At 49.7% G+C, this 11328-nt stretch overlaps 1 protein-coding gene across 1 annotated transcript; it reads right to left on the bottom strand.

The window, feature by feature from the left end:
- Positions 1-1274: 1274 nt before the first annotated feature.
- IL10 (interleukin 10) lies at positions 1275-5859 on the bottom strand. Its single transcript, XM_080648424.1, has 5 exons — positions 5334-5859; positions 4489-4548; positions 4073-4225; positions 3092-3157; positions 1275-2065 (listed from the first exon to the last, which is right to left on the bottom strand). Exons 1-5 carry the CDS (start codon positions 5613-5615, stop codon positions 1973-1975), a joined length of 654 nt encoding a protein of 217 aa, XP_080504550.1. The 5' UTR covers positions 5616-5859; the 3' UTR covers positions 1275-1972.
- Between the last annotated feature and the right edge of the window lie 5469 nt (positions 5860-11328).

Genomic DNA, 11328 nt, shown 5'->3' on the forward strand with positions numbered 1-11328 from the left:
CCCATTTCCCTCAGATGAGGTGCCAGATGAGAACATACACTAACTTAACACATTGCAGACGGCTCAGGAGAATTCTCGCTTCATATTACACAGTGTTTTACAAAGTATAATACTTTAAAAAGATATTATCTTGTAAGAACATGTAATAAATAACTTCAAAATGCAATGGGTATTTAATTGTAAAGCATGCCTTTAACATTTATGTAGAATGTTTTTTGTACTCGTTCAATACAAACTTATCTGGCCACTGGGTAAAGCTAGCAATAATGTTAACTGGTCCGCAATGTGTTAAGTTAGTGTATGTTGCCTGGAAGACAGCCCTAAATGCCTAAACCTTCCCGGCTTCTTCTCATTTCAGCATAGACACCTTCACTTTGGTTAGCTTCCATTCTTAAACCTAACCTTTCATCTCAGAATTTCAGCTTTGATGCTCCCACTTCCTTCCTATGGTTACTTTAAACGAAGTGAGTCAGGTCTTACTGAAAAACTGACCACAGCCAGTCAGCTCCTGTCCTCCCCCGACCCAGGGCTGCCTGGGCAGAGCGGGAGGGCAATCAGTGTTTACTTAGCACCTTCTCTCCCTGGCTCCTCCAAGCCACCGGGCTCAGAGTAGGGCTTCCCCAGCCACCATGCTCCTCCCAGCAGATCACAGCCAGGAGCCAACCTCACGTTTGTCTGATGGTTCAAGGAAGAGTGGCAGCAGCTTGAATCCTTGGGTATCCTATTGAGTGGGCTAATGTGCTTATATTCTACTCTATGGAGTCCATTCTGTTGCGTCAGCCCAGGGAGAATTGGGTAGAAGTTTTTAGTATGAATGCCAATAACAACCCACTATGTGCACTGGGACCACCTCCTAGGGCCATGACAACACCCCATCTTAGTCTTCACCATAACCCAGACAAATTAGTGTCCACCCCTGGAACTCTGGTGCTTGAAGAAGCAAACAAACACTAACAAACTTCTTCTGCCTATCTTTCTAATTTTGGTATGTGTATAATTCATCCTTAGCCTTGAAAATCAGCATGATCTTTAAAGATTTAAGGGCAATTCTTTAAAGGATTGAATTTATGGAAAGACTATGGTGGTCTTTGGCATTGGCTTTTGAAGGGAGAATATCTTTTTCCCCCTGCCTGGACTTAGAGCCTTCCCTGTATCTAGGAGAGGGTAGCTGGCTTCTTCCTCTGGAATGCAGAATTCATTCATCTACTCTCTTCTATCTTGGAGACTTTGAGGGAACAATTTTAGTCACACAGAAGTCAACTGACACCATAACATGATTTTAATAAAACTCATTTATTTATTCAAAATTAAAATCTGCTACAAAGACAGACAAACAATGTAACATTCCCAGAGGAATTGAACTGCTTCTAGTTAAAACTGAGTTCTATTAGAACCAATTTTAGGTTGTTATAAATAACAAGCTGGCCACAGCTTTCAAGAATGAAGTGGTTAGGGAATGAGGTCAGGGGAATCCTTCTGAGCTGCTGGGATGTGAATTATCAAAGGGGCTCCCTAGTTTCTCTTCCTAAAGAGTGAGATCTTTGTAACATCCTGGGAGCCCCAGGCCCAGGGACAAAAGAGAGAGGTCAGCCTTGGAATGGAAGTTTCCGCTGGCTCCCCGAGAAACATGTCTTTTTCTTTATATATAACTTACAATTTGTCTTAAAACACTCAAATGCCATAGGGTCTTACCCTATGGAAACAGCTTAAACACAAGTGAAAATAATAAATATTGAAAACAATTATAATATTGGGCTTCTTTCTAAATAGTTCACAGAGAAGCTCAGTAAATAAATAGAAAAGGGAGTTGAGGTATCAGATGTAATAAATATTCCAGAAGAGAGGTACGATGGGATTTTCCAAGGAGCGGGTTTGGCTCTCCTGGAACCCTGGGTCAGATTTTGGAGATCTCCAATTTATGTCCTAGAGTCAAGTGGAGCCACCACCCTGGCTATTTTGTTGCTTAGATGTTTCAGTTCTTCATCTTCATTGTCATGTAGGCCTCGATGTAGTTGATGAAGATGTCAAACTCACTCATGGCTTTGTAGACCCCTCTCTCCTGGAGCTGTGTGGGGAGACAAGAGATGGTTAGTGAAAACCCAATCTGAGTGAGTCAGGTGGCCCCTCATTTGAATGGCCGTCACCCTGGGGTCTAGAAGCTGCACTTGATCCCTGGAGTTGGGAGGTGAAGGGTGGACGCAGGCAACCTGAGGATATGCCCAGCTGCCGGGGGGGAAAGGCTGGGCTTTGGCGTGAGGCAGAGCTAGTGGTGGCGAGAGGAGCATCTGCTTGCAAAGCACAGTCTTCAAACTGGTGCCTTTTCAACACATTCAAAGGCCATGTGCTCACATGATGCTTATTCAGAATTTGATGAAAAAACATCAGAGGCACCACTTTGAAAACGACGGTGAGAGAGGAGAGAAGGGAGCCTCTTTTAGGTTTGTTCTCTTCCTCCAACAAATTACCAGGTCCCACCTGCTGATCCAACCTGTGCCAGGGGACTCATGTTCCCTGATGTGCAGGCCAAATGGCTTCTGGGAAATGGTATTTAAATGTTCACAAACAGTTGGAAGTGTGAAACCCTCTGGTTTGAGAGTTGACATTCGCGGGCAGCTGGGGAGCTGGGAGTGGAGATGGAAAGTGAGTGCGGACCAACTCTGGAGGGGTGAGAATCCTGCTTCCTGCTCTGAGTCTTGGGGAGTCCAGGCTGAACCCCTGGGCGTGTTTGTGTGTGCATATTCACGTGTCGGCTTCCTGCACGTGTGGCTTCTGCCTGGATGCCCAACAAGCTACTTTCTGTTTCCTTTGCCACTCTCCCCAGCACCTCGCTCACTGTGTTCGCAGGCTGGCCAGCCTCTCAACCCACAGGCCTGCAAAGGCGGGGAGCAGTCATTTAGAAACCCCCAAAGACACTTCGCAGAAAACAAATATAACCGAGGTGACAGCTCCTCACTGGCTGTGGAGGTCACACCATCTGTCTGGTTCCCACAGTCCCTCCCAGCGAAGGATGGGGCTGGCTTAGCATCTGCCCCTTGGGGAGCGGGCCGAGGCCGTGCTCCCCAAACCCCCCCCCTGCCACCGTGCAGCTCACCTTACTGAAGGCGCTCTTCACCTGCTCCACTGCTTTGCTCTTATTCTCACAGGGCAGAAAGCGATGCTGGGGAGGAAAGGAGAAAGTGTTAAAGATACAGGCTCGCTGGGGGACACGCTGGTGGCAAGAAGAAGGGACCAGACTTGTCCTGAATGCCTCTACCTCCCGCCACCCTATCGCTCATCCTTCCCCAGCAGAGGAGAAGGAACACAGCCCAGGAGAGGAGCCGTGCTGCCTGCACGGGAGGCTTGCATGCACACCCAGGGCTGGGAGCTTCCTCCCAGAGCAGGCAGTGCTGACCAGATGCTGAGCCAGCCATTCCGCCCTGTCCTGCCCCTCCCGTTCACTCCCAGTCACGGAGGGGGATTATTGCTAAGTCCCTGAGGAGTACTTAGCTCTGCAGACTAACCTTGGCATAGTCCCACCCTACAAACAGAGACCACAATGGGCTGATTTCCCATGCTCAGCGAGACAGCAAAGGGAACCCGTGATGAGATCCTCATCTCAGTTGAAAAAGTGGATTCTTTTGGGGACTTGTTGGTGAACACTAGCCTCCGGGCCCTTCTAAATACCAGGGGAAGTGCTGTCCGTCAGCTGGGCCCTTGTAGAGCTCTGTTTTTAAAGGGTTCGGAATGAGAGGGAAGTGGAGTTTCCTCTCCCGGGACGCTCTCCTCCTGGCCCCTCTTGCTAGGCCCAGGGCTTGTGTCCCAAGGGACAGGGGAGCCCTGACTAAAGCCCTGGGCCCCTCTCATACAGAGACGGGAATAGTTAATAAGCCACAAATGACTCACAAATAACAGGAAAGCTGTTTGCAAATCTTCGCATGTAAATGCCTCGAAGCCACCCCACCCCTGCTCAGAGAGAAAGGAGCGGGCTCCTGCCACCCAGAGTGTGCGCCTGGGTGTCAGTGGTGTCAGGCGATGAGTGTTTCTGAAAGAAAAGCCGAAGAGCTGCAAGGGAGGGAGCGGGCCTGCTACTCACACAGCGCCGCAGCTGCAGCCTCAGCGTCTTCAGCTTCTCCCCCAGCGAGTTCACGGGCTCCTTGATGTCTGGGCCCTGGCTCTCGGCCTGGGGCATCACCTCTTCCAGGTAAAACTGGATCATCTCCGACAAGGCTTGGCAACCCAGGTAACCCTAAGGGCAGAAGCACGGGGTGGTGACTGGGAGGAAGCGCTGTGCCACTAGCTTGAGAGGCTGGCTTTGTCCCCAAGGATGGATCTTCACCAGCTTGGTGCCTTCCCCCAGGACCCAGCCCTCTGTAACCCTCTGGCTGGCTCTGTGCTGAGTTAAGCTCTTCTCACTTCTCCTTTTCAAGTGGAGGAAGCAGACCAAGCTCAGATCCCCCTTCTTTGGTCACCAGACACACTCTCGCCCTGACCCACCCAACCGGCTCTCACCTTGAAGTCCTCCAGCAAAGACCCGTTCAACAGCATGTTGTCCAGCTGGTCCTTCATTTGCTACAAGAAGAACACAGTGAGAATAAGCCTGAGGTTTGGGGAAATACCTGAAATGAATGTTCTTGATTGGTAGAGCTTTTTATTTGTAATCAATGCAGCCCCAGCCTACAAATGGAAAGGACAGTTATCAAAACATTGAGGCATTCAAAGGTGCTGGAACCCTTAGCTAAATCAGGCCCTCCCTCTGAGGATCAAGTTATTCCAAACATTCTGCCAGGGTTTGAAGCCAAGGCAGACGCTTGACTCGGTCCTGCGGTCCTGCGGGGACACATCGGGTGTCTGCCCTTCAGTGCTCTCTGCCTGTCTCCCACTCCTGCCCACACCCCGCTGCAGCTCTGAAGGCTCCCTGAGAAGGGCGGGGGACAGCTCCTCGTGCAGGTTCCCCCTGCATGATGCTTCCCCAAATGTCAGTCTCTCAGGTTCCGGACCACTCTTAGCAGGTGCAATTTATGCTCGCCTGCCGCAGAGAGGGGGGAGCATCTTCACCTTCAAACACACCCTTGGGGGTGTTTCCCAGCCAACGAAGCACTGAGAGCCAGCAGAATCTTATAAATCATTTCTGAGCATAGGAGACAGGGTGCTTTTACCGTGTAGGCAGCTTTTCCTGCACATTTGGTGCATCATCTGGACTTAGCTGAACTCATGGAACCCATAGCTCGACTGGTGGAGTCTCTTAAGAACTTAACTGGGGGTGCTGGGGATGGAGGTGAGCAAGAAAGAGAGTTCTGGGAGCTCTAGCAGAATGCCCTGTTCAGGCAGGAAGGGTAAGGAGGCATCATACTCACAAAGAAAGTCTTCACCCTGCTGAAGGCAGCTCGGAGCTCTCGAAGCATGTGGGGCAGGCTGGTGGAGAAGTGGGTGCAGCTGTTCTCAGATGGCGTGCCCTGGGCTGGGCTGGCCCCCATCCCAGCCAGGAAGACCAGGCAACAGAGCAGTGCTGAGCTGGGCATGGTGGTGCTCTGCCTTCTTCTGCCAGTCAGCCTTGTGGTGTGGTTTTGCAAGAGCAAGGCCCTGATGTGTAGAACTTCATCTACTGTGTCCCTCTTTTTATACGAGGGCCTCTCCATTCATAAAAAAGCACAGACCCACAAACTTCCGGCTCAAGATTTTTCTGATCAGAGCCCCTCCCTTCTCTAGACCTTTGCATTCGATGAACTTCTTTCTTTAAGTGTTAATTCTCTGCATCGTAAGCAAAAAGGATTATGGCTATTTTTGGTCTGAGCTACCTCTCTCTCTCTCTTTTAAAATAATTTTTTTCAGCTTCTCTTAACAAAAAAAGAAGTTGATTTCCTGGGTGACCAGCTGTTCTGTGCGCAGAGGCCCACAGTGTGGGTTCCTTTCACGTGTTCCTAGGTCACAGTGACGTGGACAAATTGGCCATTCTGGAGTGCACTGGGATTGAGAAATAATTGGATCCTTTCCCTAACCTGGGTTGAATACCCAAGGCTTCTCCTTGCTGAATTGGGCCTTAGTTTCCCCAAGTGAAAACATGAGGGTGAGCTAACTATCCTCAATGCTGTCTTCTGGTTCTTCCATTTCTGTTCCAAGCCGGCCGCTCCGAGAGGCCAGCTTCCCACAGGATGGCCAGGAGGTGCCGCATGACGGAGCCGGAATTTGCACCCCGGCTGACCTGTCACTGACACCATGCTACGGACTCTGCTCTACACTGTCCCAGTGTGTGGGATGAGAAAATGGAATTAAAGTCCTTCCATTTTATTTGAGTTCTAAGCTTCTGTGGCTGGAGATTTAAGCTTGAAAGATGGGAGGAAGAAGTAGAAATAACACGAAAAATAAGGCAGGATTCCATGAAGGCTGGACACCAGGCTCCGTTCTTTCCTCGTACCTAATTCTTCTCCCCTTCTCCAGGAAGCCTTTGTTATTTTGTCTTAGATTTGGACATGTGAATGTGTGTGAGTGTGTGCATATGAGTGTGTGTGTATGAATGTGTGTGTGTATGTGGGGGTGTGTAAGTGTGTGTGTGTGTGTGTATGTGTGTGTGTGTATGTGGGGGTGTGTAAGTGTGTGTGTGTATGTGTGTGTGTGTGCATATGAGTGTGTGTGTGTATGTGGGGGTGTGTATGTGGGGGTGTGTAAGTATGTGTGTGTGTGTATGTGGGGGTGTGTGTTGCAGGGGCAGAGCAGCCAGATATGGTGGGGCATGCTGCTCTCCCTCTGGTTAGGAAAGACAGAGGTAGTGGCATCACTTCAGATCTCTGGAAAGTCTCTGGGGGTCATTTGTGCCTTGACCTCCTCCTTCCTCAGGGGCTTCTCCCACAGTGTAGACAGTAAAGGGGAGAACACTGGCCGGGGAAGGGGCAGAAGGCTTGGGCTCTGTCCTGGCTCTGTCACTCTTTACACCCAGGGCGCATGCCTTGACTTTTCCATGTCTGTTTTCCATCTGCCTCCTGCCTGCCAGGGGCCTGGGCTTCCCATGGGATGGGCTTGGGGGATTAACAAGTGGACTCAGATGTAGGAAATGTCCCGCTTTCTGTATTTCCTTGCCCTCCTGCGTCAGCACTGGGACGCCTTGAATGGCACTGGGTGTGAGCCTGCCCCTCAAAGAAGGTCGCTGCGCCAGAGCAAGTGAGGTGGACATACTGGGGCCAGGCCAGTCTGGAGTGAGTAGGAGGGCCCATCTGTGGATGTGCCTTGTGGGCCAGAATCAGGGGACTGTGGCCTCTTCTCCCAACCCTTCGTGCTAATACAGAAACCTAAGAATCACAAAGGGAGAAAGGGCCTTTTGGAAACAGGAGTGGTGCTAACACAGGAACTGCTTCTCCCGAGATTTACATGGGGCTCAGGAGCGTGTGCTTTGCAGTCAGGAAGGGGAGAGGAGCCAGGAGCTGGGCTCTGCATCCTTTCCACTCGTCTCCTTAGCGCGTGCCTTTTGGGTGTTCGGGAAGTATCAGCTTTGGCCCATAGGGCTGACCCCTCTTTGAGCCGGGTGTTCCAGGTGCAGACAATGTGGAGGAGCAGTTAGCCCAGAGGCCCCCAACCAGGGCAAGGCTCCCAGGCTCTTCTCCCCGCCCCTGGCAGTATGGGCCCTGACCATCTTTGTTTGCCACCCTGCCCTGTGCTTTCCTCCGCGATTAACTGTACAGTCCTACAGCTATCACCCATGTCCACATCCTGTCTTAGCCAATCAGCTGTGAGGTCCCTGAAGCAGGGCTTTGTTTTGTTATCCTTTGTGTACTTGGTGCGAGCACAGGGTCTGGCCCACGGTAGGTGCCAGGCACACAGCTTCCCCTGTACTATATTGGGATGGGCATAGCAGAGTGTCCCGGGAACCTTGGCTGGGGCTGGAGAAAGCAAGGCTAAGGAGGCTGGTCGGGGCACAGGTGAGGACTCAGAGAGCTAGGGAGAGCAACTCAGGGAGACAGGAACCGTCTCTTCCACATTCTTATCATTTGAGCTCTCTACACACTGTAGCACCTGGGAGCTCAATTGTGAAAATGAAATGTATCTTAGTAAACACTGCCTTTATCATTATTCAGAGTATGGGTATACATTTTTGGGGACATCCTATCCTATATAATAAAAGCCTAATATGCTAAGTGTCCAATAGTTTGTTCAACCATTTGACCAGTCGCTATGATGTGTACTGACCACCAGGGGGCAGATGCTCTGACCAGTAGGTTAGCTTGCTGCTGGGGTCTGGCTGCTGGGGTCTGGTCTGGGCGAGATGGGCCAGACACTCCCTGGAGCCCTCCTGAGGTCCCTCTCCGGCCCTGATTGTGCACTGGTGGGGTCCCTCGGCCTGGCCTGCGCTCTCTCGCAATCTGGGACCTCTTGGGGGATGTCAGAGAGCAGGTTTCGGCCCAATCCCTGCAGGACAGGCTGAGGGACCCCACCGGTGCACAAATCCATGCACTAGGCCTCTAGTATAATATATATGCATACACACACACACTCTCACATGCACACGTGCACAAGACGGCAGGGAGAAGGGAGGCAGGCAAAACCCATTTCTATCTTTCTTAAATCCATAAGCCATTTGTTGAATAGTTGACCCTTTCCTCATTGATTTGAAATCACTGTCCTCTCTTTACTCAAAATTTCAGAATCTAAAGGGTCAGAGGTAACCTTAGGCAAATTTCCTGATGCAATTTCTTATTTAACAAATAGTGACAACAATATGCTTTTTATCAACATATCTCATAGGATTGATGTCAAGCTGATACAAGACAACAGGGATGAACATTTTGGGAAAAACTGAGATCCTCTATTTTAATATCAACAAAACAAGGAGAACAACAAAAATAGCAGTCAATCATCCTATTTCTCAAGACTGTGAAGATCATCTCTTTATTGGAGAAGTCATTAGGGTCCATTAGGAAAAGTCCCAAACTCACAAGTCACATCTGAGCCATGAATGTTGACAATCTACATGTTAGATTTGAGTTTGGGTTTCAATCCAAGGGAAGGGCTGAAGGGAAGAGTCTGTGCAGGGGCAGAAGTGAGAGAGCAGGACCTACAGATGGAAGGAGTGTCAGTCTGGGCACCCTGGTCCTGAGGATTCAAGAGAAAAATGCCACTCGGCAGATTGTGAGCTCCTTGAGGGTAAAAGGTCTGAGTCCAATTTTCCCTCAAGTCCACATGCACAGTGGTTGTCTAATAAATGCTTATTAACTTGAATCCAAATGAACTTTCAGTGGGAATTTACTGGAAAATCCGAGGAAGGTTGTGGGAGGGGGCATACCTCTCCTCTTCCACCCCTGCTCTAAAATATCCCCTCATTTCGGCATTCAGCTGCAAATGAAAGAAAATCTGGCTAAGTAAACAGGGTTTACTAAAGCAAAGGATAGCTCTGGCCGGGTTGGCTCAGTGAATAGAACGTCCGCTGGCGGACTGAAGGGTCCCGGGATGGATGTGTCCCTCTCACGTTGATGTTTCTCTCTGTGTGTCTCTCCCCCTCCCTTCCACTCTTTCTAAAAAAAACAATCAATGGAAAAATATCCTTGGATGAGGATTAACAACAACAACAAAAAACAAGGGATATATATATATATATATATATATATATATATATATATATATTTTTTTTTTTTTTTGTCTCACGCAATAAGAAGTCCAGAGGCAAGTAGTCCGAGGCTGGGACAGCTCTCCTATGTCACCCACAAGCTGCTTTTCCTGCCTCCCTGCTTTCCTATTCATTGTTGGAGGGTGTCAGGGAGATGGGGCCGGGGTCCAGTCCAAAGGCCGGTCAGCCCAGGAGATCCTAATAGTCTTTCCGGAAAGTTCCACTCAGTGAGTTTCACCACTTTAGCTGCAGAGAAATCTAGACAGAGAAGAATTGCCAGTGTGTGTGTGTGTGTGTGTGTGTGTGTGTGTGTGTGTGTGTGTGTAAATGTTGGAAGGCCCTATTTGCAGTGCACTAGATTTTATAAGGAGTCACCTCCCAGCTACCCTCCTGCTTAGCAGAATGGCAGTCTTCTTGATATAGTTGCCTCACACCTGGCAGCAATTCTGCAACTCAGACCAAAGAGTGGCAACAGTCTTGTGGGGCTGCACTGGAAAGGAAGGCTAAGAGATCTGGGCTTGTTGGACTCAGGGTTCAGCCTGTTTGCATGCAAACAGGGCCACTTGGGAGGGAGCAGGCAGGCTCATGATGCAGGCAGAGAAGGTGGGATGGTGGCTACTTGGAGCAGCGCAGTGACTGTCCTGATGAAGAATCCCTTGGGGATTGGCTTCCACTGGCCCGTTAGTAGTTACTGTTTCAAGGCTGATAGTGGGAGTTTCATTTCTTCTTATCCAGGACATCTAGTGCGTACAAAGGCTTCCCCAGATTGAAATTTCTAGTATTCCCTTGAATAACCTTTCTCAGGTCCCTGGTCAGAGACTTCCTTGGTGACTATGCTGCAACAGGCTTGGTTAACACATAGAGTCTGGAATCACCACCCTCCTCCTCCCCCTCCCCCCACATGTGGCTGGGTGGGGGCCCAAGAGGACAGGGATCTGTGCCCCTGTCCTCTTCTGGGATCCTCTGACTTTGGTCTTGTGGCTGGGGTGCTTTAGAATAAAGAACTGCTGGTCAAAGGAGGTACGTCCAGCCTGGCCCCTTAGTCAACTCAGGCAAAGTTGATGTAAACCCGATTGGGTGCGCTTCCGAGGATCGTGGCAGGCAGATTCTAGAAACCACAGCGGAAGGGCTGAATTTTGGACAGCCAATGTGGAATTCCCCTTTTGCAGTGGGGCACCGAATCAAGCAGTTTGGATTTTCCTTAGGGGACAAACTGATCTGTAACTTGTCATATGAGACATTGGCTGACGGGAGCCAGGACACCAGGTGTTGGAGACCTTGTTACCCAAAGGATTTAGCTGTTCCTACTCAGCCCGCATGACTACCTAGAAGAGTGAATGGGCTCAAATGGAGTCTCGCAGCTCCAGTGCTGTGAATCTGCTGGGACTAGGTTTACTCAGATCTCCTCTGGATGACTGAACAGGGCTGGCTTTGTGGCCCTGTGACTTGTGTGGTCATATAGGATCCCATGCTTGTAAAGCCCCACCCTTGCTCTGCTGTCACTTGTCTTGAAATTCTTAATTGCCGAACAAGATGCCTCATATTTTTATTCTGCGCCTGGCCTGCCCCAGTTTATGTAGTCAATTCTGTACATGAAACTATACTCATCATGTTCTTTCTCTGGTCTCCCCTTCACCCAGTCCTCCCTAATCCATAAATGGCACCACCATCTAACCCATCATACAAGCCAGAAATCTAGAAATAACTTGTTGGTTTCTCCCTTTCCCTTGCCAACTTATGTTCAATCTATTTCCACGTCC

Source organism: Plecotus auritus (assembly GCF_963455305.1).
Source record: "Plecotus auritus genome assembly, chromosome: 12".
In the NCBI taxonomy this organism is placed as follows: Eukaryota; Metazoa; Chordata; class Mammalia; order Chiroptera; family Vespertilionidae; genus Plecotus; species Plecotus auritus.